This window comes from Phalacrocorax carbo, chromosome 27 (assembly GCF_963921805.1).
Source record: "Phalacrocorax carbo chromosome 27, bPhaCar2.1, whole genome shotgun sequence".
Taxonomy (NCBI): domain Eukaryota; kingdom Metazoa; phylum Chordata; class Aves; order Suliformes; family Phalacrocoracidae; genus Phalacrocorax; species Phalacrocorax carbo.
The window spans coordinates 1,941,484-1,967,394 of NC_087539.1; the positions used below are offsets into that span (position 1 = coordinate 1,941,484).

Here is a 25,911-nt window from a genome sequence, read left to right on the forward strand (position 1 = left end):
TACTGGGGTGGCCGGGGAGGTGCTGCTCCAGGAGCCCCGCAGCCGCCGCGCTCCGCACTAAGCGCCTTGTCCCACTGTCCCAGCATTAAACAGCTCTAGCAGCTGCGATGGTGGACAGTTAAGATTATATATGATGTAAATATATTGTGGGTTTGTCAGCTCCCCCAAACCATAAAACTTAGTTTAATGACATCACGTGCTCCCTGAGAGCCATTCAGGGCTTTTGCTTAGGGCCATCCACATAAATAACCTTCAAAAGTTTTAAACTACTAAATTCACGTAGAAGCCATGAGTATTTCTGCTAATGTTCTCATGTTCTCGGTGAAACTAAAAGAGCTTTGCTTTTCTGAAAAAAAAAAATCAACAACAAAACAAACAAACAAACAAAAAAAGGTCCTGGATTTCTATAAAAAAAAAAAAATTGGAACTTTGGTTTGTTTGTTGTTTTTGGGCCATTTTAAGTTCTCACGGGGTTGACACGGCTGACGGGGCAAGGTAAGTCCTTTTCTATTTCCTTCTTGAGTCTTTGGGAAGGGATCGAGCAGCCGAGAGGGGAAATAAAAAGGCAAATCTCTTCCAGACAGCACCAGCACCAACCAAAACCCACCAAACACCCAGCAGCCCCCAGCGAAATGCCCCCGAAAGCAGAGAGGGGTGAGGGGTGCAGAGAGCCCCCCCCGGCCCCCCTCTCCCCCCTCGCCGGGGCAGGAGAAGCCAATAATTAATCATAAGGAGCCGCACTCCGCTCCGCAGGGTGGAAATGCGAAAGTTTGAAATGTAAAGTGGTTTTTTGGGGGTGTTTTGGGGTTTGGTTTTTGGTTTGGGGTTGGTTTTTTTTGGGGGGGGGCGGGGGGTGTCCTGCTCTCGCAGCTAAAACACGCGTGGATGGAAGCTGCTTAACCCTTGCCTTGACAAACCCAAGCTGCCTTGACAGCTTCCCGGTTAAAAAGGAGAGGGAAAAGGTGTTGTTAGAGTGCGAAATGTAATCAGAATAAAAAATAATAACCCAGAGACGCTGTAATAATACCGGTGAGAGTGAGGGGAAGACATTGCTTAAGAGAAAATTGAACGGAATAACGAGCAATTACCAGTACACGCCAAGAGGGTTTTGTGCCTGAACAACCAGTCAATAGATTTACACAGCATGGGGAAAAAATAAAAACCGGGGGGGTGGAGGGAGGGGGGGGGAGATGAAGAGATTATTGGGATCGCTACGGAGCCCTCCCAGCCTCCCTGAAATCACCGCAGGCCCCACGAGTGGGGGAGCCACTCTCATACAGGCAGGGAGTAAATGTGCGAGGGGAGCCTTGCTTGGCTTTGCAGTATTTCACTCCAAACCGACGGGGAAATGACAGTCGAGACGGCAAAAAAAATAAAAAAGGGGGGGGGAAGAGAGGAAAATAAATTTAAAAAAAAGAGGATTTTTACCCAGTGAGTGTTAAACGACGGTAAAATTAAATATCCCTGCAGCTCGCAACTCGCCTAATAAGCAGAACCCAACATCCACGAATAACAACCGTCAAATAAAATACTAAGAGCCGGCTCAGAAGCCCCGGGAGATGGGGCGGGGGGTGCCCCACTTGAGCACGCTGTGCTAATTGTACCCCCAAAGGCAGCCGGGGCCGCCGCCGCCGCCAGAAACTTTTGTTGTGCAGCTTCAGGAAATTGTTCCGTTGTTTCCCGTGTGATAAAGGAAATCCTATAAAGTTTTATGGAGCTTATTGGGCTTCTCCCGGCATTTGTTTTCCGCCCCTAAAGAGCTGGCCAGCCGCGGGAGGAGCCGCCCCGCGTGTGCGTGGCTGGGTGCGGAGCGGAGCCATCTGCCCGGGCACATATAGCTTGAGCTCTATGCAAATCTGCCGGCGCACGTATAGGCGCTGCGCACCCACCTCTCGTGGGTCTGGGGGGCGGTCGGGGTGGAGGGTGGAGGGTGGGAGGGGGGGTGGTTGCACCCACCCGGCTCCTTCCGTGGGTGGAGGCACGTATAGACCCGCCACGAAGGTTTTTCTCAGCCCCGCGCCTTTGCCATATGGCTGTAGGTATGGAGGGCTCCATATGGACCGAAGTGTCAGCCTCCGGGATGTATGGACACCCTATGGAAGGCGTGCTTCCACCCGGGAGCAGAGCCCATGTGTTCCGCGTTAGGCCCCTCCACCTTAGCAGACAGAAATTAATAGATATATTTAAAAAAATATTATATATATATATATAAAAAGCCAAGCAGGGGGTGCAGCTTCCCCTTCCCCCACAGCCTCCCTGGGGCTGCTCCCCTGGTGAGGGGGGGTGGGGGTTCAGCAGGGCCTGCAGCCCCCCACCTCCCCAGTCCCCCCCTCCCATCCCATCCCAGTCACCTCCAGTCAGGCACTGGGACCTCCTTCCCGCGTCCAGGCGCTGCCCAACCTGCAGCGAGAGGCGGCGGCCGCCAGATTTTGGGGCAAAATCATTTTATCCCGAGTGTACGTTGGGGAGGGCGGGAGGGGGGGGGAGGAGAGAGAGAAGGTAATTTTAATCCGTTATTCCTATTAAAATGCCATCTGCCAGGCGAGGACAGCAGCCTGGAATGAAAAACCTGGGAGAAATCAGGATTAAAAAAGTCCGAGGTGGGACGGGGAGCAGCTCACCTCCCTCAGGGCCCAGTGAGCAAATTAAAAAGAAAAACCTTCTTCCCCCCCCCTTCCCCAAGATCTGGGAAATGGGAAAAGCAGCACCTACCTTTTCCGGGGGGGGGGAAAGGATGCTCTAAGCTAAAGCATCCCTTCATCCCCTCCTGAAATCTGTTTTTTTTAAAAAAAAACAACAAGGAAATAATGTTATTTAAAAATCAATACCAAGGTAGCAGAGGAGCAGAGGCTGCTCCGAGGCGGGGAAGGAGCACAGAAATCTCTGCCCGGCGCGCCAACTTTTGGGTTATTTACTGTTTATTCCATATGACAAAATAGAAGTTTCATCGCCTTTTTTTTTTGCAGACGAAACGACAACTAATAAATATACCGAGTATATAATCGAGGGGGGGGTGGGGCATTAAAAGAAGTTACTGCAATGGACTGAATTTAGACAGAGATGTACAAATTGGGGCTCGCCTTGGCTTTTTTTCTTTTAATATATATCTTAGCATTTAGCGAATCTACATTAATGACGCAACAAATAAATACACAATAATAATATTAAGTCCAGAGGTTATTTCTCCCTCCCCCACCTCCCATGCTGCACTTTCCTGCCCGGAGATTTCGGAGGAGCCGCGCAAACCGGTGCCCCCCCCATCCCACCCACCCCCTCCCCAAGTCTATTCATTTCTTTTATATGCAAATAATAATAAAATGATGCCATCCGAGTCCCCAACGAGAACACGCAAACACACCCCAGGGACCCCCCCAGCCACCCCCGGCTCCTCTCCGGGGTTTTATAAGTGGATTTTAGGGGGGTCCGAGCCCCAGGGAGGGGCGATATTTCCCTTCCCGACTGGAGGTGCCAGAGCATCTTTCCCGGGCAATTCCCAGCAAAGCCCATCAGCAAATCCCTTCTCCCATCAGGGCGAGCAGAGAGCGAGGCTGGGACTTGGCAAAACTTACTGGGTTTGGGGGTTTCCCCCCCGTTTATTCCCCCTTTTTTTATTATTATTTTTGGTTGGGTTTTTCCCCCCTTCTTCACCAGCTCTTGGTTCATCTCCCGCACGAATATTGCGGGGTTTGGAGCCGCGCGGACACCAGCCGCCCTGCGGGTTTGGGGGTTAAGCCTTTTCGGTGGTTGTTTTCCCTTTTTCCTCGGTATTTTCCCCCCAAAGAGCGCACAGGTTAGGACACTTAGTAACAACCTAAAGAGCGATACACTAAATTTTTGCATGAAGCTAACAGCGGGGTTGGTTGGGCTTTTTTTTTTCTCTTTTTTCTCCTTTTTTTTTTTTTTTTTTGCATACTAATAAGAGCTCTCCTTTGTCTGAGGGATTCGTGAGGGTACGGACCAGAGTCCATCCAGCAGCTCCCTCCCTCCCCACCCCAAAATCAAAGTTTCCTCAAGGTACCTTCCACCAGAAGTGATGGAAAAGAAAGAAAAAACAAACCCCAAAAAACCCCCAAACCAAACAAAAGCAGGGGGGACCCCCGCCCCCATCTCTTGCAATCCCACCTAAAGAGCCTCTTTGCTTTTCAACTTGGAATCTTTCTTCCACTTCATCCTCCGGTTTTGAAACCAGATTTTGATTTGTCTCTCGTTCAGGCAGAGGTTGTTGGCGATCTCAATGCGCCTCCGCCGGGTCAGGTATCTGTTAAAATGAAATTCTTTCTCTAGTTCCAGAGTTTGGTAGCGGGTGTAGCTGGTTCGGGAGCGTTTACCGTCCGTTTCTGGGGAGGGGAAAAAAAAATAATAAAAAAAATAAAAAAAATTTAAAAATAATTAAAAAAAAAGGGAAGACACCGCATGAAAAGCCAAAGCAATTCTGGATGGATTTTAAAATTTTTATTTTTTTAAATATATATTTCTTTTTAATGATAAAACCCGGTTACAAATCTAGGACATACAGAAGTTTGCTGGGGCTGCGGGCACGCGGGGAGCGAAACAGCCTGAAATCCTTAATTCCCCAACACCTTCAGCCCCCCAAGTCCCCCCCCTTTCCTTTCTAAAGCCGAGATCAAACGCATGGAGATGAGCCAGAAGTGAACCTGTTTCCTCTCGGACAATAAGGAAGTGTACAAAGGAGGGAAATATCTTTTTTGGGGGGGGATCTTGTCTCTTTTTTTTCCCCCTTCAGCCCTGGGAAGGTGGAGGGGAAAAAAATCCCTCCACGCTCTCCCTCCACCTTCCCTTCTGGTGTCTTTTTTATTTTTTTTAAGCTCACCCTCAAAGAACATGTGTATTTCAAGTTATTTTTAACCCCCCCTTCCCAAAAAAATGGAATATTGCCTTTTATACACGTTTTGTTTCTATGATCCAATTATGCTGTCATAAATTTGGGCGTATATAGCCTCTAAGCCTTTTAGTGGACAGTTTTACGAGCAATTGATGCCTTAGTCGTAAAATTTACGACCTCAGGTTTTTTATTATTTGCCCCGTATGGCCTATAAAAACCCAAGGCAAAAAAAAAAAAAAAAAAAAAAGAAAAAGAAAAAAAAAATCCTGTGAAACAAAAATCAAGAAGTGAAAGTTTTACCATGGCTCATGTGTAGTTTGGTCATCCAGGGGTAAATTTGTGGAGGTTGTTGCTGCTGCAGTTGTGGTCCTCCTTGTTGGGCTGTTTGCACGGGCTCGGCTTTGATTTCACCCGAGCTCTTAGATCTCTCCTCCAGCGCCGGGTTAGCACTCTTCTGACTGTAAATCCCGGGATTTAGGGATGCTGGATCGTCTCTGGCTAAAGGATGCCCTGAAGAACCCATGACCGTGCAGGAAGGTCGCTCGGGGTTAGCTCGGGGGGTCGCAGACATGTCCAAGCCGCTCAGGGAGGTGGCAGCCCCGGAGGAGGGGAGTGTGATGCTTAGATCCAAGCCACTGTAGCGGTACCTGGGTGGCTGAACCTCAGGCACACTTCCATAATTTCCATAACTTTGCATGGCATAGGCAGGAACGGGGGGACTTTGCTTATAAAACGAGTTGGCGACGTAAGAACTCATGGCGGAGGAGGGGAGGAAAAAAAGAAAAAAAAATTAAAAAAAGGGGGGGAAGAAAATTTGGGGAGGGGGATTTTGTTCCTTCTTTTTTTCCTCTTTTTTTTCTTCTTTTTTTTTCCCCCTCTTTTTTCTTCCTTTTTTCCTCTTTCCCCCCCTTTTTTCTTTTTTCTTTTTCCTTTTCTTTTTTCTTTTCCTTTTTTCCTTTTTTCCTTTTTTCCTTTTTTCTTTTTTTTTCCTTTTTTTCCTTTTTTTTTTTCTTTTTTTTTTTTTTTTCAACCGCTTTGATTAGGGTGATTTGTGGCCCTTTGAAGTTCAGGGGTGGGGGGGCGCGTTTTGTTCCTCCTAAAGTGCAGAATTTATAGGTGGGGATTCTTCTTTCTTTTTTTTTCCCCCCTATACGCGCTGCCCAAATATGGGATATTTAAGTGGCGTCACATGACGGCGCCGGCCACTCATCAATTTGCCTTGATGACCCCGGGGGCGGGTTATTGATGGGCGCCCGCGGAAGGCGCCGGGGGTGCGCGGGGGGTGCGCGGGGGGTGCGCGGGGGAGCGCGGGCGGAGCGCGCCGCGGGACGGCGAGGCGGCAGCGGCACCTAGCGCTGCTCCGCGGCACCGCACCCCCGCTCCGCGCCCCCCCGCGCACCGCACCGCCCCCGCGGAGGGGGCGACGAGGGGGCGGGGGGGGTGGAGGGAAGCGGGGGGGGGGGGGGGGCAGCGCGCAGGCTGCGTCCGAGCTCCCTCCGCGCAGCGCTCCGCGATTTTCAAAGTATTTGGGATTTTTGTCGGTTGTTTTTTTGGGTTGGGTTTTTTTTTGCCTCCTTCTTGCGCGCGTTTTTGCGACTTTTATTTCTTCAGTCCCAAAATCGCTGGTGGGGGGGACGAAAAAACCCCCCATATTTGGTTTTTTTTTCTTTTTTCGGTGGGGGAGCTCGCAGCAGCGCTGTACCTCCGCATCATTTTAAATATTTTTTTTTTTTAATATTATTATTAGTATTATTTTTAGTCGCCCGGAGATTCGCTGGCCGGGTGGATGGAAGCACATTCCCCGCGTTGTTTCCCGAGGTTTTGGGGAGTGGTGGCGGTCGGGGAAGCTCCTGAGCCTTCTGCGGGGGCTGCTCCTCGCGTGTAGCTCCTCCAATGCGCCAAAGTTTACATTCCTGTTACCTTCCCCCCCCCTCCACCGTCCCCCCCCGCCCCAAATCCCCGCAATTTATTGCTGGCAGAAGCCTGGATCTTCCTTGTCTGCTGCTCGCTGGAGAAACCAGCCCCTCTCTTCAAAGGGCACGGCGGAGGGGAAATAAATACCTTCAAATCTGAATTTCCAGCCCTCCCTTCTGCTCCGGAGCGGGGAGATGGGGGGGGGCGGTGGGAGACGGGCAGCTCCGAGCCCCCCCAGCCCGCTGCGGGCTTCGCCTTGCAGACCTGAGCACGTTTTTCTTTCTATTCCTTCTCCATTCAACAGCCAGAGAATGCCTTGAATGCGCTGGGTGTTACATATCGCCTTCGTCCTCTCTATAGGCGCTGGTTATATACGTGTGGTTGCGGATATATGTTTGGGTTTGGGCGGTTTTGGGTGGGTTTTTTTTTTTTTGTCCTTTTATTTTTGGACGTTCAAACCGGTTTCAGCCCAGGGAGCCTCCTGCTCCCCGGCCAGGTCGTTACCCTCTTGCAAAACGCTCTTGGCTCCTGGTTCTTGGTGCTGTTTCCTTGTTTTTCTTTCGTTTTAAAAGAGATTTTTTTTTTTTCCGTCTTTCCTGCGCCTTGTAAAAATCGCCTGCACATTCCAGGCTGGAGACGAGCAAGGATGGGCTGAAAAAACCTCCCCAGGCTGCTTTTTTTTTCTCTTTCCCCCATTTTTTGATGTTTTTTTTTTTAATTATTCTTTTTTTTTTTCCTGGTTATGGTCACTTAACACCAAATCCTTGTTTCATTAAAACACTTGAAGGGCACTAAGCTCCTTCCAGGGCAATATCACCCCTGGCTCAGTGCTACCTCCTGAACAGCCCAGCAAATATTAGAGCAGTGACAAAGAGGAGAGGAAAAAATGCAGGTTGTTTTGTGTTTGTGTGTTGGTTGTTTTTTTTTAAAATCCAGCCTTCGCGATGGTTTATCCGAGCCTGCGATCCGCAGCAGCAGGGTTTGCTTCCCAGCGTTATATCCATAATTTCCGTCTCTCCTAAGGATGAGTTTCTGGATAAAAGTGACTCCCCCCCCTCCCTTGAAGGGTTTCTTGGGTCGAAATGAGTCGGGGGAGGGGGGGGGAAGTGGGTCCTTCCGCAGAGCTGGGGGATTCTCAGCTGTGGAGAGCTCAAATTAAATCAAAATAATAATAATAATAATAATAATAATAATAATAATAATAAAAACCAAAAGAAGCAGAACCTTTGACCTGGTATTTGACTGAGGAGGGTGCAATAAGAAATATATACTGTTTTGAACTTTGGAAATCCATTTTTAATCATGAAGCGAGAGGTATGGCATAGATTCCTGATGCCACCGAACAATACAGTAACAAGACTAATTCAAGGAGACAAAGCAAAATGTAATTTTCCCCCCCCTTTTTTTTTTTCCTTTTTTTTTTTTTTTTGGAATACTCTTGAATGAGAGAGGTACGAAGGGGGGGAGAGAAAGGAGAGGGGGAGCTGGTTTTTCAGGAACAACACACAGAAGATCAGTGAACTTTCTAACAGGCTGTTATCAACACGAAAGGTTTCGACTGAAGCTCAGAGGCCATTCTATAAACTTTAAAAATAATATTCAGTTTTTATTAAATACTCAACATAGTCCTCTGGACATGACCTTTATACATGAGAGGGTGTAACACAAGGGGGGGGTATTTTTATTTATTTTTTTTTCCTTTTCCTTTTCTACCGCTATAGAACTCCATTCACTTTATACCGTGGAACATTACAGTGCTAAACATAAATATAAATACAGGTACCACGAACACAGATAAAAATATTCACACAGAAACTGTCACAGTTTGTAGTATGCGGTGATGAGCCCAGGTATCTGCTTAAATACAAGGAGGACGCTCTCGGAAATGCTATATTTAGGTGGAAGGAGCTTTCTCAGGGAAATCAGATATTTTTTTTTATCACCAGGGGAGGAAGAGCTGCTCTGGCTGGGGGGGAGGAGAAGCGGCTGGGTCCGACCCGGCACAGCGGAGGGTGGATGCCCAATTTTTTTATTATTTTCGGGGGGGGGGAGGGGGCGGAGGGATGGGGGGAGGAAGGGGGGGGTGGGGGTGTGCGGCTTGAAACAGTCTTATCCCGAGTTAGATAAATAGGCGATGGCGGAGGTGCGGGGGGGGGTGTCACTGGGGAGAGCGGGGAGGGGGGTGCTGTGTAGCGGTGGGGAGGGGGTGTCCGCATTTCCACATTAGACCTTATTTTTTTATATTCCCCCCCCGCAATTATTTTTTTTTTTTTTTAACGTAGCCAAACATTGTGCCAGTGATAAATACGGGGTGGGAGGGTGGGGGTCGGGGGGGGGTCCTGCCGCCGAGCTGTCACTTTTTCACTCCTTCTGCTTCTCCTCCTCTGTCTCTTCTCGCTTCTCCTCCTTGGCCAAGCTGTCGGCGGCGGCGGCGGCTCCCCCCCCCCCCGCCCCGGAGAGGGTTGAACTCAAATTACTTTCTTTTTTCCATTTCATCCTTCGATTTTGGAACCAGATTTTAATCTGCCGTTCCGTCAGGCAAAGAGCGTTGGCGATTTCGATCCGCCTCCGCCGGGTCAGGTACCGGTTGAAGTGAAATTCCTTCTCCAGCTCCAAGGTTTGATAACGGGAATAAATCTGGCGGCCCCGCCGGCGGTCGGCCCCGTAGCCCACTCCTAGGGATGCCGAGACAAAACAGACTAAAAATCGTCAGCCCGGTAGAACGCGGAGGGGGACACACACACATACACACGACACCCGCACCCGCGCAACCCCTCCGCCCCCGCGCAACCCCGCGCCCGCCCCGCTCCTCCCCACCCCCACCCCCCCACACCCCACACACACACACACCCCCACCCCCGGCCGCGGCGGCTGTGGGGCCGCCCCCCCCCCCTCCCCAGCACCCCTCCCCGGGGGGGGGGGGATAAAATATCTCTATTTTTTGATTAAATTAACCCTGTGCGCGCAGCGGGTTCTCCCGGGTCATTTTCTCCCGGGATGCTGCTCCCGTCCCTCCCCCCCCCCTCTTCTTTTTCCCACATTATTTCTGCCAATTGGAGGATTTTGGGGGGGGGGGGCGGGAGGGGGGGGGGAAGTGGGTGCTTCCCCCGGCCCCTCTTGGTGCGGGGAACCCGCCACCGCCGCACTTCCCCGCACCCGTCATTAAAACTTATTTTTACCCCGGTAATATTTTGTGCTTAACTCCCGAGCAGAGCTCGCTGCACTTTATTATAGATATTTTACACTCTCGAAGTCTTTTAATTAGAAAGAGCATAACAAGCCATATTTGCTTGCAACAACTTAACAAATAAAAGGCCTGTAGCTGCAACTGTGAAGGAGCTATATTATTGTTTTTATGGGGCCATAAAAAGTCGCTCAGCCTGTTCTGCTAGGGAGAAGGTCGTAAAGATGGTTCAGTTTATTTAATTTATATCTCCGAGCTGTAAAACTTACCACTGTGGGAGTTCATACGCTGCATCCATGGGTATATTTGAATGCTAGTTTTTTGTTCTTGCGAAGTGTTCCTGTTTTGGTCACTGGTAAAATCCTGTGCGATTGATGTCTGTGTATTATGTCCCATAGAATTTTGCCTGCAGCTAGAAAGCATGTCTTTTTCTTGGTAAAAAGCATTAGATCCATAGTCATAAGGTCCTCGGCTGGAGCTAAACACAACATTATCTTGCGGTGAATAAAAAGGAGAAGAATAAATCCGGTTTTGAGCAACGGCTGCTCCATAAGTAGAAAAATGCCTGACAGGGTCATAGGCAGTTGAATTGAGGGCTACGTTGGGAAGCACCTCTTGGCCACTGGTTAGATGGCAGGATAAAGATGGGTTTGTAAAATAGGAATTCATATCGTCCTCTATACCTGGCTGTGTGATTTCTTTAATATTTATTTCTGTCTCCAGTTTGTAGTCTGAACTAGATTGTTATAGGGAAGGCTCTGCTCCAGGACAGACAAAATGACAAAGTCAGCTGACCCGGGGGGAGCCAATGGGGAGGCGGGTGTCAAAAAGGGAAAAAATTGCTTTTGCTTCTGTTGATTCCCTAGTTGAAACTAAGTGGGCATGGAAAGTAAGTCCTGCACCCCCAAAACCCCCCCAGCACCCCCGGGCTGCCGGGGGATGGGGAGGATGCGGTGGGGAGGGGAGCGCTGCTGCAGGCAGGGCTGGGGGTCCTGCCTGGGGAGGCGGCTGGGCTGGAGGGAGGCGGGAGGGGGGGGGGGGGGCCCAAATTTCTTAAGCCAGGCTTAACTTTTCCTTTCCCCCCCCTCACCCCCCCCGCCCCCCTTTTCTGCTCATGGCCACTGAGGTTTGGAAGCGGGGGAGGGGGGGTGCGGGGTGTCGCTTGTGTTTGGTTTGGGTGGTTGGTGTGTTTTGTTGTGTGTGTGTTTTTTTAAAGAAATGTTTGCTTAATATCTTGTAATAAAATAGCTCAGAATTCACAGTAATAAATCTCAGATGTCCACAGAATATTAAGCCATAAATTACCCTCCTCTTTTTTTTTTTTTTCTGTTTTTTTTTTTTTCCCCTTCTTGTTCTCCTGTAGCATTGGTCAATATTATGGAATCAAATGGTTGTGTTCCTGATGAGAAAATATTACATAAAGAGAGGGGGGAAAACATGGCGACTTCTGAATTGATAACGTGTTTCGGAGCCTTCGCAAAGTATGTCCTGGGGAGGGGGGGGGGGGGGGAAAAGAGAGAGAGACAACCAGAAAAGCAACACCCAACATTGCGAACTCACGTTAGCCTGGAAGTTAGATTTCTCCTCTAGTTTGACATTTCTCCCCTCAAACGTTTCCCTGCTAATTTTCAGTGCTGGAGGATATTTACATTTTCTACCACAACTATAAGAACAGTTTAAAAAAAAAAAAAAAAGGGAAAAAAAAAGAAAAAAAGCCAAGGAAAAGGATTTTTATTTGCAAAGAGGAGCCTGGGCTGGGGACGCAACCTCGTGTTTGTGTTTGCAGCAATTTATAGTTGCAGATATTTCCAACTGATTGGGAAACTTCTATTGCAAATATTTAGTTAGATGAAAGGGGGGATTATATTCTGCCTTCTCTGGGTAGATTGCACCTAGAACTAATTGAAATGAAGACAGCTAATCTAATTTTAATTTCAATCTAGAGCCATAAATTGCCCCTTAAATGTAAAACATACCTGCTGATCTGTAAATATTGCGAGGTATCTTTATCATTCTGGTGGCTTGCTATTTAAAAATTCAATTATGGCAGGGAAACCCTGGCCTTCTCCGTGTGGGGTTGGGGTTTTTTTTTTTCTTAAACCTCCATCGTGTCCACGTTTTTATTTCAAATGTGAGGGTGCGGGGGGCTGGGGAGAGGAAGGTTTGTGGGCGCACGCTCCAATTCAAAACTGAGGGGATTTGTTTGTCTTGCCCTCAGTCAATAGACTTCATTCCTTTTTCTTTTTTAGCGATGTATCCCTAAAAGATTTTAGCTGACAAAGAAGGGTTGGGGGGGTGGTGGTGTATATTTTTTCCCCAGCTATAACAGGAACCCGGATGCCAACGGATTTTATGCTCTTTTTCCTCTGTGTAACAAAGCAAAGTAATCAATGGTAGCAATAAAACCATAAACGAGACTACAACTGAAAAAAAAAAGCTCGTGTATTCATCTTCTATAACGTTAAGGCTTCCCTTGAGTGTCACTAGGGGAAAAAATAAAGTTTCTAACCAAAAAGGAGATCGCTGGAAGTGTGCACCATCTTATTTAGCATCTGTACCTTGTTGGGGAGCGCAGCCTGGCTCCCACCTAGGGCTGCCCCACTTGGAGCCAGCCGGCTGCACATGTAAGACTCACGCACACAGGGAAGATTTGCAGGCGTTTTCCCCCCAAAAAAGCGAACTTCAGTTTGTTTTCGTTTCCCTTTTCTCCCTCTCCCCTTTCCCCAGAGCTTGGCCGGGGGTTTCTGGAATTAAAAATAAATAAATAATAATAAAAAAAAGAGGCGAAAAATAAAGAAAGTAGGAAAGAAACGTGATTGCTGGGGGTGGGGGGGTGATGTGTGTGCCTTATTATTATGATTTTATTTTTGTTTTCCGCCTTCTGCTGAGCTCTTAACACGCCCCCCAGCCAGAGGCACTCTCAGCTGGACAGATCTGGAGACCCAGGGGTGCGTTGCAAATATTAGTAGCCATGGGCACATCTTCCCTGCTCCCAGGTCCTCTCAGGGCTGGGTTACTTTGGACCCCCCCCCCCCCCATCCCCGGCCAGGCAGGCTGCTCCCAGATATTAAATTGTTGCGAAGAGCCCACCAAATGGGCCGGAGGGCGAGGTGGACGAACGGGGGCTTCGCAGTTATTGGCGTGTTGTCTTACCTTCCGCACTGCTTACAGCCCGGTGTAATTTGGCGAGTAAATTAAAAGTAGCTGCAGCTGGATGGGCTGGACCTTGGCTGGGGCAGATTGACGTGGGGAGCTGCACCTATGGAAGGGCATTTACACCCACGCCAACCTCCCCAAAGTTTGGAGGAGTTTCTGGAAGGACTCTTTCTAGGGTTGGTTTTTAATTTTTTTTTCCCATTTTGTATTATTATTTTATTTTTTATTATTTTTTTCCTTTCCCCCCCACCCCCCCCTTTTTTTTTTTTCCCCTGTGTATAGGTGCTCGGGGGCTGTTGTAGCGGAGACCTGTGTGATAACCGTGTGACTAGGAGTCGAGAAAGTTAAGTGTTTTATTACTTCTCTAAACAGAGGGCAAGTCTTAAAAGTCTGGTCGATTTATAGTGAACAGAAACCAGCTGCCGTAAAGAAACTTAAAATAGAATCCTCTCCCCACGTTAAAAATCAGGTTTCTGGGGAGAAAAGGGGGAGAAAGAGGAGGGGGTGGGGAAAAAAACCCAAACCCCAGAGCACAACCACCCCAAAAGCTCCTGCAAATACAAATAAGGCATCATTAAAGTATGTTTTTACTCATTGCAATTCCTCAGCCTCACGTTTTGAATGCACTGGATGTATAGATATCTATTATTTTTTTCCCCTCTCCATTGATATTTTCTAGCAGTTTGGGGATTTCTCGAAAGTATTTCATCAAGATATGTCACTACCTAAAAGGTATTTATTTTTTCCCCCATGAAAACATGTAGAGGGAATATGTGGGGCGCTTTCTGGTTAAATTGGTCTGCAAACAATTATGTAAACTCATCAGCAGAAGCAAGAACAGATGTTTTATTAAAAGTGCTACACAGCAGTAGAAATATGTACAAGTCTTCGAGTAGCTCTTTAATAGGAGTTGCTCTTTGTTCCAGAAAAGAAAAGCGCCCATAGAAATCTGAAATAACATCCACCACTATAAGCCATATTCTTCCCCCCCCTCCTTTTTTCCCCTCCTCTCCCCCCCCACTGATGCTCACATGGGGGGGGGGGAAGGATTAAAAAAATAGATTAATAAATATATGTTGGGAGATTTCCTGCCCCCTCCCAGCTATAATTAGGAATTGATGAACTGATTTGGGGGGGGGGCGCTTAAAAAAAAAAAAGCAATCCCAACACATGTGTTTTCTATCCCTCAGTAATTACTGAAAGGAAACAAATCCAAATCGGTGTCCCCCCCCTCCCCTCCCTCCGCCAACAGCCTGCACACACCGCTACTGGCAGCGAGCTGCGGCCCTGAGCCGCTCGGGGGGCTTTTTTTTGGGGGGGGGGAGGGGGGACATGTTGTATTTGCTCTTCTCTCTCCAGCCACGTCGCCCACTTGGGGCTGGTCCTGGGCGTGGGGCAAGAGATGGGGCTTCCCCCCCACCCCCACCCCCACCCCACGCGTGTCGTGGTCGGGAGGCGCCCGCTCGGGGCATGGAGCCGCTCTGAGCCCCCCCCTTCCCTTAAAAATTACAATTATTGAAGCAGGGTGAGGCTTTTTTTTCTGTAAACTGCTGCAAAAATGGCTCTTTTGGGATGCTCGAAGGGGGGGTACCCTCAGCCCTACCCCCCCCCTCCCCAAAAGCCCACACCTATGCGTGTGTGAGGCCCACGCACGCCCCCGCGCAGCGCTGACATCTGCCCGTACGGCTGCGCGCTCCCAGCTGATTAAATACTCGAAGCTCTTAGAGGTAAATACAAGCGATGCCATTAAAAGCCTTTTTATTTAAACCGATTTCACCTTGTATCTGGGATCTCTGGGATCCTGCCTCCCCCCTCCCCTTCGCCTTTTTTTTTTTTTTTAACTTGACATTTATGGCACACGTGAGCCCTAATTATTTATTTGGGTCTTTCGCTGGGAATTTATTCCTGCTCTTTACAACAGGGTTTTCCCTGTCAAATATTGCTTTTGCTGTAAATAACGCTTTAAAAATAAAATAAGATGAAAAAAAAAAAGAAAATAAAATATGGGATAACGACACCCAAACAAAAAAAATTAAGGGTGACAACAACAGAGTGGGGGAGGTTTATGGGGAGGTTTATTTACCTCTTCCCCCAGCCTGAAATGGCTCGCATTGTTTTGGAGCCGGCTCTATTCTCTGTAATTACAACCTCGGAGTCAGAGTCTGGGCAGCTCTTAATTAAAATAAAATTTAAAAAAAACCAAACCCAAGGAGATTTCATCTCTCCTTCCCCGAAATACTTCTCTTCAGACTATTTAAAGTTTGATTCCGGCGCTGCAGACACCGCGTTGGCCTGTTCGGGTGGTTTATTTGCTAATTAAAAGCATTTTCTGCACCAAGATGCACAAAGCCATAATTAGCGAAAACACCCATTTTTTCCCCCCATACCTCGCCAAGAAGAGGGGCTGGAAAAAACCACAACCAGCGCCGGTTCTGCTATTTTTTTTAAACGCAAACCTCCGCAAACCCCTGGTTTTTTCGCCCTAGGTGGATGCAGAGTATTCACCACCCCGCGCATCGCCCGCAGAGTTCCCCAGACGAGTCAATTCTTTGCTTTTCCTATTGATCCCCCCCCCCCCCCCAGCGTGGTGGAGGGAAATGGCCTTAAACGTGTTCTTGTTGCCTTTATTTATGCTCGGAGTTGCTTTAGGAAAGTGCACCAAAAGTTCAGGGCGGCTCCCTTCAAGTTGCAACGCTCAGCGCGGAAAAAAAAATCATATAATAATAATAGTAATAATGTGGGGGGGGGGGGGGGGGAGAAGGGGGGGTTTCTCGCTTGCTAAAGCCTCCCAGGCGCTGCACAGATTTCCAGGGCTTGGAAGGTTAAAAAAAAAAAAAAAAAAAAAAAGGGGGAGAATTCTGGCAATTGTCAAAACACATGTCTGCTGACCAGGAACCCGGGAGGTGTGTGGGGAAGAGAAATTAATCTGTTCCTACTTCTGAAATTTATCCCTCTTCTTCCCGCCGAGGCTCGAAAGCGCGCCCTGACACTTGGAAGCGTTTATTTAGATCCCCCCCCCTCGTTGATATCGCGAAGGGAGGAGGCTTTTAATCCTCAAATATTCTTTTTAATAGCGGGGGGGGGTGGTGGGGGTGTGTGATTTACTTCATTATTTTCTCCTTCCCAGATTTATTGGCGAATCCCAGCCCAACAAAAGAAGCAGCACCGAAATCTCCCGCGGAAACGGGACTTCGCTGGGGCTTAAATTACCAAGTAACCACGTTGCGAAAAGTTAAGAAGCGAAAAAAGCAGGGGGAGAAACCCCCCTCCCCCGCAACCCCGCCTCGGTTCAGTTTAATTTCCTGATTAAATGCACTTCTGAATAAATCCCATCAGCGCTGGGAAGGGGAGCCCCCGAAAAATAAGCGAGGAAAAAAAGAAAATATTCCCTAATATTTTAGGGGCCGTGAAATCGCGGAGCGGTGCTTTGTTTATAGGGAGGTGTCTGGCGGCTGCGGGAACATTCCTGGCGGCTCCTTGGCTAAAAGTGGGGATAAATTAGGGGTTTTAATTCAACCGGATCTAGGAAAATAGCTTTTTTAAAAATTTATTTTGCCCCAACCCGGGGTAAAACCTGCTCAGGTAGCAGGTAGCAACTTCTCCGTGGGGGGAAAAAAAATTAATAAATCTGCCTTCCAGTTTTAAATAATACCTTTATAGATATTTTAAATTTGGGGTTCTTGTCAGGATGGTGCGAAAATACTCCCTAAAATTCCTAAAATTAATAGAGAGGGGGGAAAAAAGCGACAGTGGCGCCCGTGATGTCACGCCCGTCACGGACGAGACTTTGGGGTGTAAAATTAGAAAAGGCGACAAAATTTCCCGCGCGTGTCCGTGTGTCTGTCCGTGTGTCCGTCCGTCCGCGCACGTTCGTGGAGGTGCAATTACTTCCGCGGGGCGCAGAGATTAAGGATAAAAAAAAAAAAGGAGCGGGATGTTATTGCGTTCTGCAAGGATAACTCAGGAGTGAAAAATTGTTGTCATTAACTATAGGCAGTTTTATCCTTTATTCTTCGCAGATGTGAAGGCAGAGATTTAATCATAGGTGGCTGGGCAAAAAAAAAAATTAAAAATCAGGAAACAATAATAGTTGCCTTAATGATGTTTTTTTTTTAGAGGCGATCACTTAGGCAGAATTAAACTATATATTTGGAGACAACCTCTTGAGCACTTTGTTGAATTTATACATTTACATCGTCCTTAATCGAGCAACAATTTAATATTTCAGGATTTGCTTAAATACACTCATATTTTCAGGGGGAAAATACCGTTCCCGAGCTGACATGCCTTATCTATTTTTATGAGTTCACGTACATTGGGATGATTTAAACCCCGGTAACACGGAACGAAAGGAATTAAAACCAAAAAAAATAAGAGAGAGAAAAAAAATATAAACCAACCCCAAAACCGCCTTGAATTAGCAGAAAGTGCAAGTGAGGAGTTTCAAATGGCTTTGGGAAACTTGGGGAAGTTTATGGGCGGGGGGGGGGGCCGGGGGGGGATGTTAAAGGATCTAAAACTTCTTTACAAAGTGATTTCTTTTTTTTGTTTTGATGGCAGAAGGAGTTTGTGCAGGGATTTGCACCCTCGCCCACCCCAGGAGGAGGGGGGGCTCCTCTCCCCTCCCCAGCCCCTGTCGCCCACCCCCCCGTGCCCCCCTCCCCGCCGCAATTACAGCCACAGACGGGGGGTGGGGGGGTGGGAAAGGCACCAAATTGCAAAAAATTGCAGGTTTCTGTCACTTGGTGGCAGTATACAAAACAAGTAAACAAAAACGGGTAGAAATTTAAACATTTTGGGGGGGGGGGAAAGGGGACGGGGGGCCCCACCTGTGGGACAAACCCGCGTCCCCCCGCGTCCCCCGGACCTTGTCTGGCGGGTGATTTTAGGGGGGGTTTAGTGGTTTTTTATGTAGGTTTTTAGGGATTTTTCTTTTTTTTTCTCTCCTTTTTTTTTTTCCGCCTGGCTCCCAGTCTCTCCCCCCCCCCCTCCCCTTTTATTTCCCCCCTCTCCGCCCCCCATTGAACCGCGGGGTCTTTAGTCTGGGGACAAAGACTTTTACAGCAAGGTGTGTCCCATGCGACAAAGGCGACCCGAGCAGCCTCCCCCCCCCCGCAGACTGCGTCCAGACACCCGCAATTTCGGGGATTTCTGCCTTTTATTGTGTTTGTGTCTGGGGAGGAAAGGGGGGGGGGGGGCTGGGGGGAGACGGGGCCGCTTTTCGCCTTCCTCCTCCCCAGCGTCTTTCCCTCCCTCTCCGAGGCTGGAGGTCACGCTGCGCCCCCCTTTTCCCCCCCCCAAAAAAATATCGTCCTCCAAATTTTGGGGTGCTTCTGCCCCGATTTCCTCGCTTTTCCTCCCAAATCCTCAGCCCACGCTTCAGCTCCCCGTTGCCACCCCAAATCCGACGGGGAAAGGCCTTTTTTTAAAAAAAAAAAAAAAAATTTTCATTTAATTCTTTTTAGCCCTGACCTCAAACACTCGCACTGAAAATTGCTTTTCTTTTTTTCTTCCTTTTCTTCCTTTTTCCCCCCTCCCCTTTTTTTCTCCATTTTCTCCCGGAGAGCGCGGGCTGCGGGGATTAAACCCCGCCAACAAGAGTAACAAGATCTCCAACTATCCCCTCCAAAAATAAAACTCTTGATCCCCCAATGTTACGCACCGTCTCTTCCCAAAGTGAATTTCCCCCTCTATGACTAATTTTTTAATCTCCTCTCGCCTTTTCTCCTCCAACACATGCTGAGCTCCCCAAATTTCTCTCGCTCAAAAAAGAGAAAGAAATAAAATAAATTTAAAAATATCAACCTCCTTCGCTGCACAAAGCTCCGGGTAGAAATACAGCCCCGTCCCCAACAAAAAAAAAAATTAAAAATCACTTCTTTTTTGGGAAATAACCACAAAAACAGGGACCCCCACCGCAAATGGAGCCGAGCATCCCCACCCTCACCGCTCGCACCTAACGCCGGTGGCAGTTTCCCGGAGATACAGATATATTTCATCTATTATTTCGGGGGTGAAGGGGGGGTGGTTGGTTAATTCGTTCCCCGACCCGAAATTCCTTCACACGACAAGTCGGGAAATCGCTTCTTTCTAATCATTTCTTTGTAGTTACAGGGTTATTTTTTTCCTCCAGGCTCTTACAACGCGGCGGATTTGGCATAATAAAACACCCACACGGTCGTGCTCTGTGTTTATACGTATATATTTGATCGTAACGCGCTTTTATAGAGGCCGAGATAAACGCCCACGCGCGGGGCAGATCGTATCGAAGGGGTTTATGGCCGGGGTTTGGGCGCGGAACGTGGACGCGCGCAAAGAAAATGCGAATTTCCTCTTGTTGCCCAGATTGTGTTTACGTCCTTCCTCCGCGAATAAGCTCGTACTCAACACCTCGGAATAAAACTCCCCTATAAATAAATTCGGAAGCGTTTGGGACAGCGGAATTCCCGTTTCCAAAATTCTGTAGGATCCTGATTTTTTTTTTTATTTGTGGCTCGGTTTTTTTTTTTGTTCCTCCACCGACAACCTCCGTCGAAGAAAATCTATTATTTCCTCCAAGTCCATGTCAATAACACGTGGCGATTTTCCTCTAATCCCTGATGTTACAGATACGAGCAGCAATTTATTTCCTCTGGTTTAAACCGCGATTAAAAAAAAAAAAAAAAAAAAGAACCAACCAACACCACGACAAACCCAACACCCAACCCAACACACCAACAAAAACCATCTCGGCGAATATAAATCACTCCGTTATTCCAGCTCTACATCTAAAAATGTTTCTCCGCATTGCGAGTGTCTGAAGGATGACGATACGTCAAGGGAAAAGAGGGGGGAAATAAAAATTTAAATTAAAATCAATATATTTTGGAGTCGGTTTGGGGGGTTCCAGGCCTGGCGGGAGGAGGTTGGAGCGGGGCGGCGGCGGGAGCGGGGCTCGGGGAGGGGGAGCAGACGGATTTCGGTCTGAAAACAATCAAAGATCCCATTTCTGTAATCATGTGGTTCCAATAAACACTCATTGTTTGCTCATAAAATGTCTTTACGACCAGCCGCGGTGCAGGCAGAGCCTCCACACAACGGGATTTTCCCAGCGAACAAAACGAAGGCAAAACCGTCTCTTTCCCTCTCCCCCCCCACCCCCCCATCCCATCCCCGAAGCCTCTATTTATTTCACGCTCGGAAAATAAAAATAACGGGGGGAACCGCGTGTTGCCTCGGCCGCAACGCGCCGCAAAACCGGGATAAAAACAAAAAAAAAACCCACCCCAAACAAAACAACCCCCCCCCCAAAAAAAGAAATTCGCTTTGCGGGGGAAGGGGAACCGCAGCGCGGGGTTTTGTTCAGCCGATAATTCCCAGCCCCAAAGGCGGGCGCGAGGATTTCCCAGATTTCTCAAAAGAAAAGGGAAGCCAACTTTGGAAACTTGCTTTTTTTTTCTTTCCCCTCCACCCCCCCCCCCTTAATTTATTTTCTTCTCTTTTTTTCTAATTAAATTTAAAACACCAGAAACTTCACAACCCGCTTTTCGCTCATTAACCTCTGCCAGCGCCCGCTGCAAATTAAAATCGAGGAGGCCATTTTATTCTTTAAAAACCACCAGAAAACAACAACAACAACAACAGCAATAACAAAACGCAGCAAAACAGACAGTGAGGCGCAGCCCCCCCCACCTCCCCCTTTCCCTCCCCCAAATCCCCCCCTCCTCCACACGGCCCCACACTGGGGAACCCCCAAAATCGCTTATAATATGCCAGAAAATTGCCATCGCCTCTGCCACCCCTCCCCCCACCGGGTTTATTTAATGTCTGCCCCTATATATCTATACATCCAGCCCTAGACGTGCGCGGGCTGGCACCCCCAGCAGCAAAGCTCTGCTCCTACACACGCTTATTAAATATATATATATTTTTTTAAACACGGAGGATTTATCAGAAAAGGAAAAGAAATACAACCTCGAGAGGAAATGAAGTCACTACATTATATATAAATATATATATACATGTATCTTTACGCGGCCCCGGTATATACAGGGAGCAAGATAAGATTAGATGATGGATGGGGAGGTGGGGAGGTAGGTGGATGGATAGGTAGATGGGGAGGTTAGCAGGGGAAGGGTCAGGCTTTAAATCTCACCCGTTAAACCTGAATTAAAGTTGCTGGAGGAAAATGGGGGGAGGAGGAGGAGGGGAAAAAAATATAATAAGAATAAAAATAAGGGGAGGGACTGGCATGCAAATAAAATATAAAAGCCAGCACCGCGTTAACCACTTCGCAGGAAAAGCAGAGCGTTCGCCAAAGTTGGGGTTTGATTTATATTTTTTTTACGACCCGGAGCTTGTATCACCCGCTCCTTTGCGAGGAGAGGGGGCGAGATGCCATAAAATTCCCTCAAATTCCGTAAAATTCAAGAGAATTCAATAAAATTCAATCAAATTTAAGAAAACTCAATGAAAGCCCCCTTTTTCTGGAGAACTTTACACCCGCCCCGTTGCAAAAAGCCACGTAAAAGGAGGAGCTGGCGGGATGCAAAGAGTCGATCGTTAATCAGCCTCGCGCTTAATATTAATTATTGCCCCGGGAGGGAACCGCGCAGCCCCGCGGAAGAGGCGCAGGCCGCGGCCGGCGGCCCCGGAGGGGGGGGTGTGGGTGGATTTGGGCGGGGGTGTGTGGGTGGATTTGGGGGGGGGTGGGGGGGGGGGGTTGGGGATGTGGGGGGAGGGGGGTAATGGGCGTGCGAGGCCGGGCCTTGCGCGCACAATTAAGCGCGCAGCTCATTAAATATGGCACTACCAGCAGCCTTGGACGCTGCGCCGGGCCGGCCCCTCCGCGCATGCGCTCCCCCCCTTATTTATTTATTTTATTTTTTTTTTTAAAAAGGAAAAAGTTAGGAGGATTAATTTTTCCATCTCTATGTATTTATATTTTTTCCCTCCCTCCCCTCTCCCTCCAACGCGCCCCCACCCCCTCCCCATCCCCCGGCGCCCCCCGACCTGCCTCCCCGCACCCCCAATATGACATCAGCAAGAGCAAATCCTCTCTTTTTTTTTTTTTTTTTTCCCTTTCCCCCCCGAATTAACCGCATTTCTGCCGCCCCGCAGCAGCTTTCCCTCATATCCAAGCTACACCCCTCGCTCGCACAACGATGCATCATTATCCTTAACACCCGGGCTATGGATCATTAGTTACACATTTTAACCAATAAGGGAACACTTACCAGAGGCTCCTGTCTCCCCCTCTCCCTCTCTCTCACTCTCTCTCTCTTTTTTCTCTGTCTCTCCCTCTTTCTGATCCACTGACGCTGCAGCTCAGCTCCACAGAAACATTAAAAAAAAAAAAAAAAAGAAAAAAAAAGATTTAAAAAAAAAGGGGGGAGAAAAAAAGATGGAAACAAAAGCAAAACAGTTCTTCTCTGGTTGGGGAAGGGATGGGGGAAGCTGGAGGAGGAATCTGTCTCTCTCTGGGTTGGGTTGTTGTTTTTTTTGGGGGTTAAAAAAAAAAAAGGGGGGGGAAAAAAAAAGGTATTTACAACTGCTTGTGCCCCCTCATCATCGCATCCTGCAAAGGAAATGCATTGCGTTTTGCCCCTAGGGGTGGGGAATAGGAGGCGGCAACCAGACGCAGCAGTAAACTCATTAATGCCAAAATGCCCAAAGCAACCAAGAATTCCAACCCCAAGGAGACGCGGAGGGAGGGGGTGGGGGGGTAAAAAAAAAAAAAATCTCGATTTTTTTTTTTTGCTAAAAAAAAAAATAAAATCATCATCATCACGCTAATAATTAAGGGGGGGAAAAATACCATCCTACCCCTGGCACTGCTTGGACTGTTAAAGGAAAGACTACTGCGAAAGAGTCATAAGAGAAACCACAATAAAAAGTTCACGTTCATGGATGGAGTCCACATGACTTCCTGTGGCCAATCCAACTTGTGATTCAGTCGTAAACTTTTATTGCTCAGCTGTAAATTTTCTGCAAACAACCAGGAATGCGTTGCATTTTTTTGTGACGAGTGCAAATGCTCTCGTCTGTCGCCATGTTTATACAATTCTGCTTTAATATTAGGATTTTTTTTCCCCCCTCTGCGCCCCCCCCTTTCACTCTTCCCCCTTTTTTACCTTTTAACCGACGGCGTTAATATAAGGAAGGGTGGATTTCTTAAATTTTTTTTTAACTTTTAGCGATAAATTCTGTTTAATTTGATGATTATTAGCTGCTCGGGTTAATTCTCAGTGTGTTTTTTTTTTTTAACTGAAGAGATTTGGCCTTCAGCGCTATTAGTCTCTGTGTTGGTAATTAATTGGGGGGGGGAATAGGGGAAGATCGAAGAAGAAGGGATAAAAATGGAGCAGGCTGGATTTGGAAAAGAAACACTTTCAATGACGAGGGCGTGTTAATTTTAAAAGCATTTAATTAATAATCAAGGACGAGACTCTCGGGATTAAAAAAATAAAATGGGGGGGGACCGGCTCTTTCGGAGCACCCCCCTCTCCCCGCAGCCCCGGCAGGGGTGTGTCCGCTGCAAAGGCGACCTTCCCGGGGCAAAAAATGTCCCTCCCCACCTTCCCCCCACCCCAAAAAAACCCTCCCCATCCCCCCCCCGCCCCACTCCATCCCCGCGCACCCCGCAGCGCCCAACCCCACCCCGGGAAGGGAGGAAGGGGAGGGGGGGGGGCACCTGGAACCGCCCGAATTACCCCCAAAACTTCAGCCAAAGGCGCGGTATTGACCCAGAAACTCGCGTCCCCCTTCACTAAATTCCCGACACCCCCCGCCCCAGCCGCGGGATCTGCTCCTGGGACCCCGACGGGCGCGGGTTTAAACCGCTTCAATCCCCCCCCCGCTATTCCACCCCCGCAAGCAAGGCCCCCCCCGCCTTTTGTTTTACCACCCCACCGCGTCGAGGATGCGCCCCTTGATAAAAGGCAGAATTATTACAGATATTATTATATATAAATTTTTTTTCAGCCCTTTGATTTTTTAAAAAAATTTTTTTTCCTCCCCCCAAGCCGGGGGGCGGGGGGGGGGGTGGGTGGGGGGCGTGTAGACGGCTGGAAAATATCGATTTGGAAAGGGAGCGACATTTTTCCGCCGTGTCGAGGCCTGCTTCGGAGGCACCAGGCGAACCACAACTGGTGTAAAGAGACAACCGCAAAGCCCAGCCCGCTCAGATGGGCTCCTCCGCATGAAACCCTGCAAGGAGCCGCCTTTCTGCTCCCCTTCTCCTTATGGAAAAAGAGATCTAGACATAATTTTCCCCCCACCCCCCGGTTTCCCCCACCACCAACTCCAAATTTCAGCTCCCAGGGCCACGCACCGCACTCCTGCAGCCAGAAAAAGCAGGAAGATACAATATTTTGCCGCAATTTCTCCTACCAATTTCCCCCCGCACCCGCGCATTTCCAAGGACAGCACCGTTAATGTTCTTTTCTTTTTTTTCCCCAGGTATTTCCGCGCCTTAATTTAATTTTAATTGGGAAAAAAATTAAAAAAAAAAAAAAAAGGTGGAGGGGAGGGGGGGTCTCGCTCCCTGCCTCTTGAATTTATTTATTTTTTCTCCCCCTGGCTGGATGCGTGTCTGTCTGCCCAAACAACACAAAGGTTGTAATACAACCGGATGGAAGGGAAATTACTTTATTCACTTTACAAACCACCAATAAATTTTATAACAGGTAGTTAAAAGTTACGAGGGGGGAAACTACGACCACAACAGCTTCCCGAGCACAATGGAGATCCCATTTTCCAGAGAGCGGACAAGATAATAAATTCCATAATGTGGAGAGGAAATTTTGATCCTGGCAGGCAGAAAGTAACCTGGGCGCACATTTGCGAAGGAGGATTTCGGAAGATCGTTTGGCTCCTTCCATCAGCCCCCCCCCCCCTAAAACCGCCTCCCCTCTCCCGATATTAGCCTTTTCGTGGAGGAGGGTGTGAATTTGAGGGGGGGCAAGTCTGGGAGGCAAAAATAGGATGAGCTAAAATAAAATAAATTGGGGCAAAATTGCCTTTTTTTCTTGTTTTTTTTTTTTTTTTTAAACAAATCCAACTCCCAAAGTTTCCCCCACCTCCGCCCCCGCGCATCTTCCTCCCCTCCCTCCTTTCTCGCCTCCATCCGCGCAAAATAAAAAATTTAACGCCCGAGAAATTCGTTGTCTCTCAAATATAATCCGTGCCCATTTCGGAGTATAAAATCTAAACGAATTTTTTCGCCTAATGGCTGCATTATGGCGCGGCGGCGGCTGTGATTAGAATAATAAATTAAGGGAAAATAAGCAATATGCTCAAACTCAGCTTTTCGAGGAATTATATTTTTCACAAATCACAAATGGAGATCCGAAGGAAATTTGATTGGCTAATAAAAAGCCTGGAATAGGACGATATTTCTTACTTCAGGCGGGTAGATGAGTCTAATTTCAGTAATACCGAAGCTATGATCATTTCTGAATAAGCCACTTTGCGGAGAGCGAATCTTCTTTCAAATTACTTTCCCCCATAAAATGGTCCCTTCTCTTTTTCTCTTGAAATGATGGAGTGATTACAGAAATAACTGGATGTCATCTGAAGGCGCGACTCTCTTGTGTTGACTACAGAACATAAACATTTACCCCAAAACTAACTGCTGCGGCTCTACTTTCAATAATTTCACTCCAGACCCTTTTTGATAGATAAATGTCGGGCTCTAGTATTCGTTCGGATAAAACTACTTAGATTTGGGGATTTAAATATGATGGATAGAGTGCGGATGCAGCTTCTTCTTTTTATTATTATTATTTTTAAACACTTGGAGAAGTTCTCCCTCTCCTTCCCCCCCCCCTCCTCG

The 25,911-nt window shown here is 48.0% G+C and overlaps 2 protein-coding genes and 1 long non-coding RNA gene across 3 annotated transcripts; 1 reads left to right on the top strand and 2 right to left on the bottom strand.

Moving 5' to 3' along the window:
- Positions 1 to 413: 413 nt before the first annotated feature.
- On the top strand, positions 414 to 19,993 carry LOC135317893 (uncharacterized). The gene is made up of 3 exons (XR_010376491.1): positions 414 to 495; positions 13,380 to 16,328; positions 19,231 to 19,993. It is a non-coding gene; the product is annotated as an uncharacterized LOC135317893 (long non-coding RNA).
- HOXC5 (homeobox C5) lies at positions 3,288 to 5,864 on the bottom strand. Its single transcript, XM_064474479.1, has 2 exons — positions 5,144 to 5,864; positions 3,288 to 4,337 (listed from the first exon to the last, which is right to left on the bottom strand). Exons 1-2 carry the CDS (start codon positions 5,598 to 5,600, stop codon positions 4,123 to 4,125), a joined length of 672 nt encoding a protein of 223 aa, XP_064330549.1. The 5' UTR covers positions 5,601 to 5,864; the 3' UTR covers positions 3,288 to 4,122.
- Positions 9,066 to 13,320, bottom strand: HOXC6 (homeobox C6). Its single transcript, XM_064474478.1, has 2 exons — positions 10,211 to 13,320; positions 9,066 to 9,432 (listed from the first exon to the last, which is right to left on the bottom strand). The coding sequence occupies exons 1-2, from the start codon at positions 10,608 to 10,610 to the stop codon at positions 9,119 to 9,121; spliced, it is 714 nt and encodes a 237-aa protein (XP_064330548.1). The 5' UTR covers positions 10,611 to 13,320; the 3' UTR covers positions 9,066 to 9,118.
- Positions 19,994 to 25,911: the final 5,918 nt, after the last annotated feature.

Coding starts and splice junctions, on each gene's coding strand:
- HOXC5 (XM_064474479.1), bottom strand. CDS start 5,600: ATGAGTTCTTACGTCGCCAACTCGTTTTATAAGCAAAGTCCCCCCGTT. Junction 4,338..5,143: donor CAAACTACACATGAGCCATG/GTAAAACTTTCA, acceptor TCCCCTCCCCAG/AAACGGACGGTAAACGCTCC.
- HOXC6 (XM_064474478.1), bottom strand. CDS start 10,610: ATGAATTCCTATTTTACAAACCCATCTTTATCCTGCCATCTAACCAGT. Junction 9,433..10,210: donor GCGTATGAACTCCCACAGTG/GTAAGTTTTACA, acceptor CGGCATCCCTAG/GAGTGGGCTACGGGGCCGAC.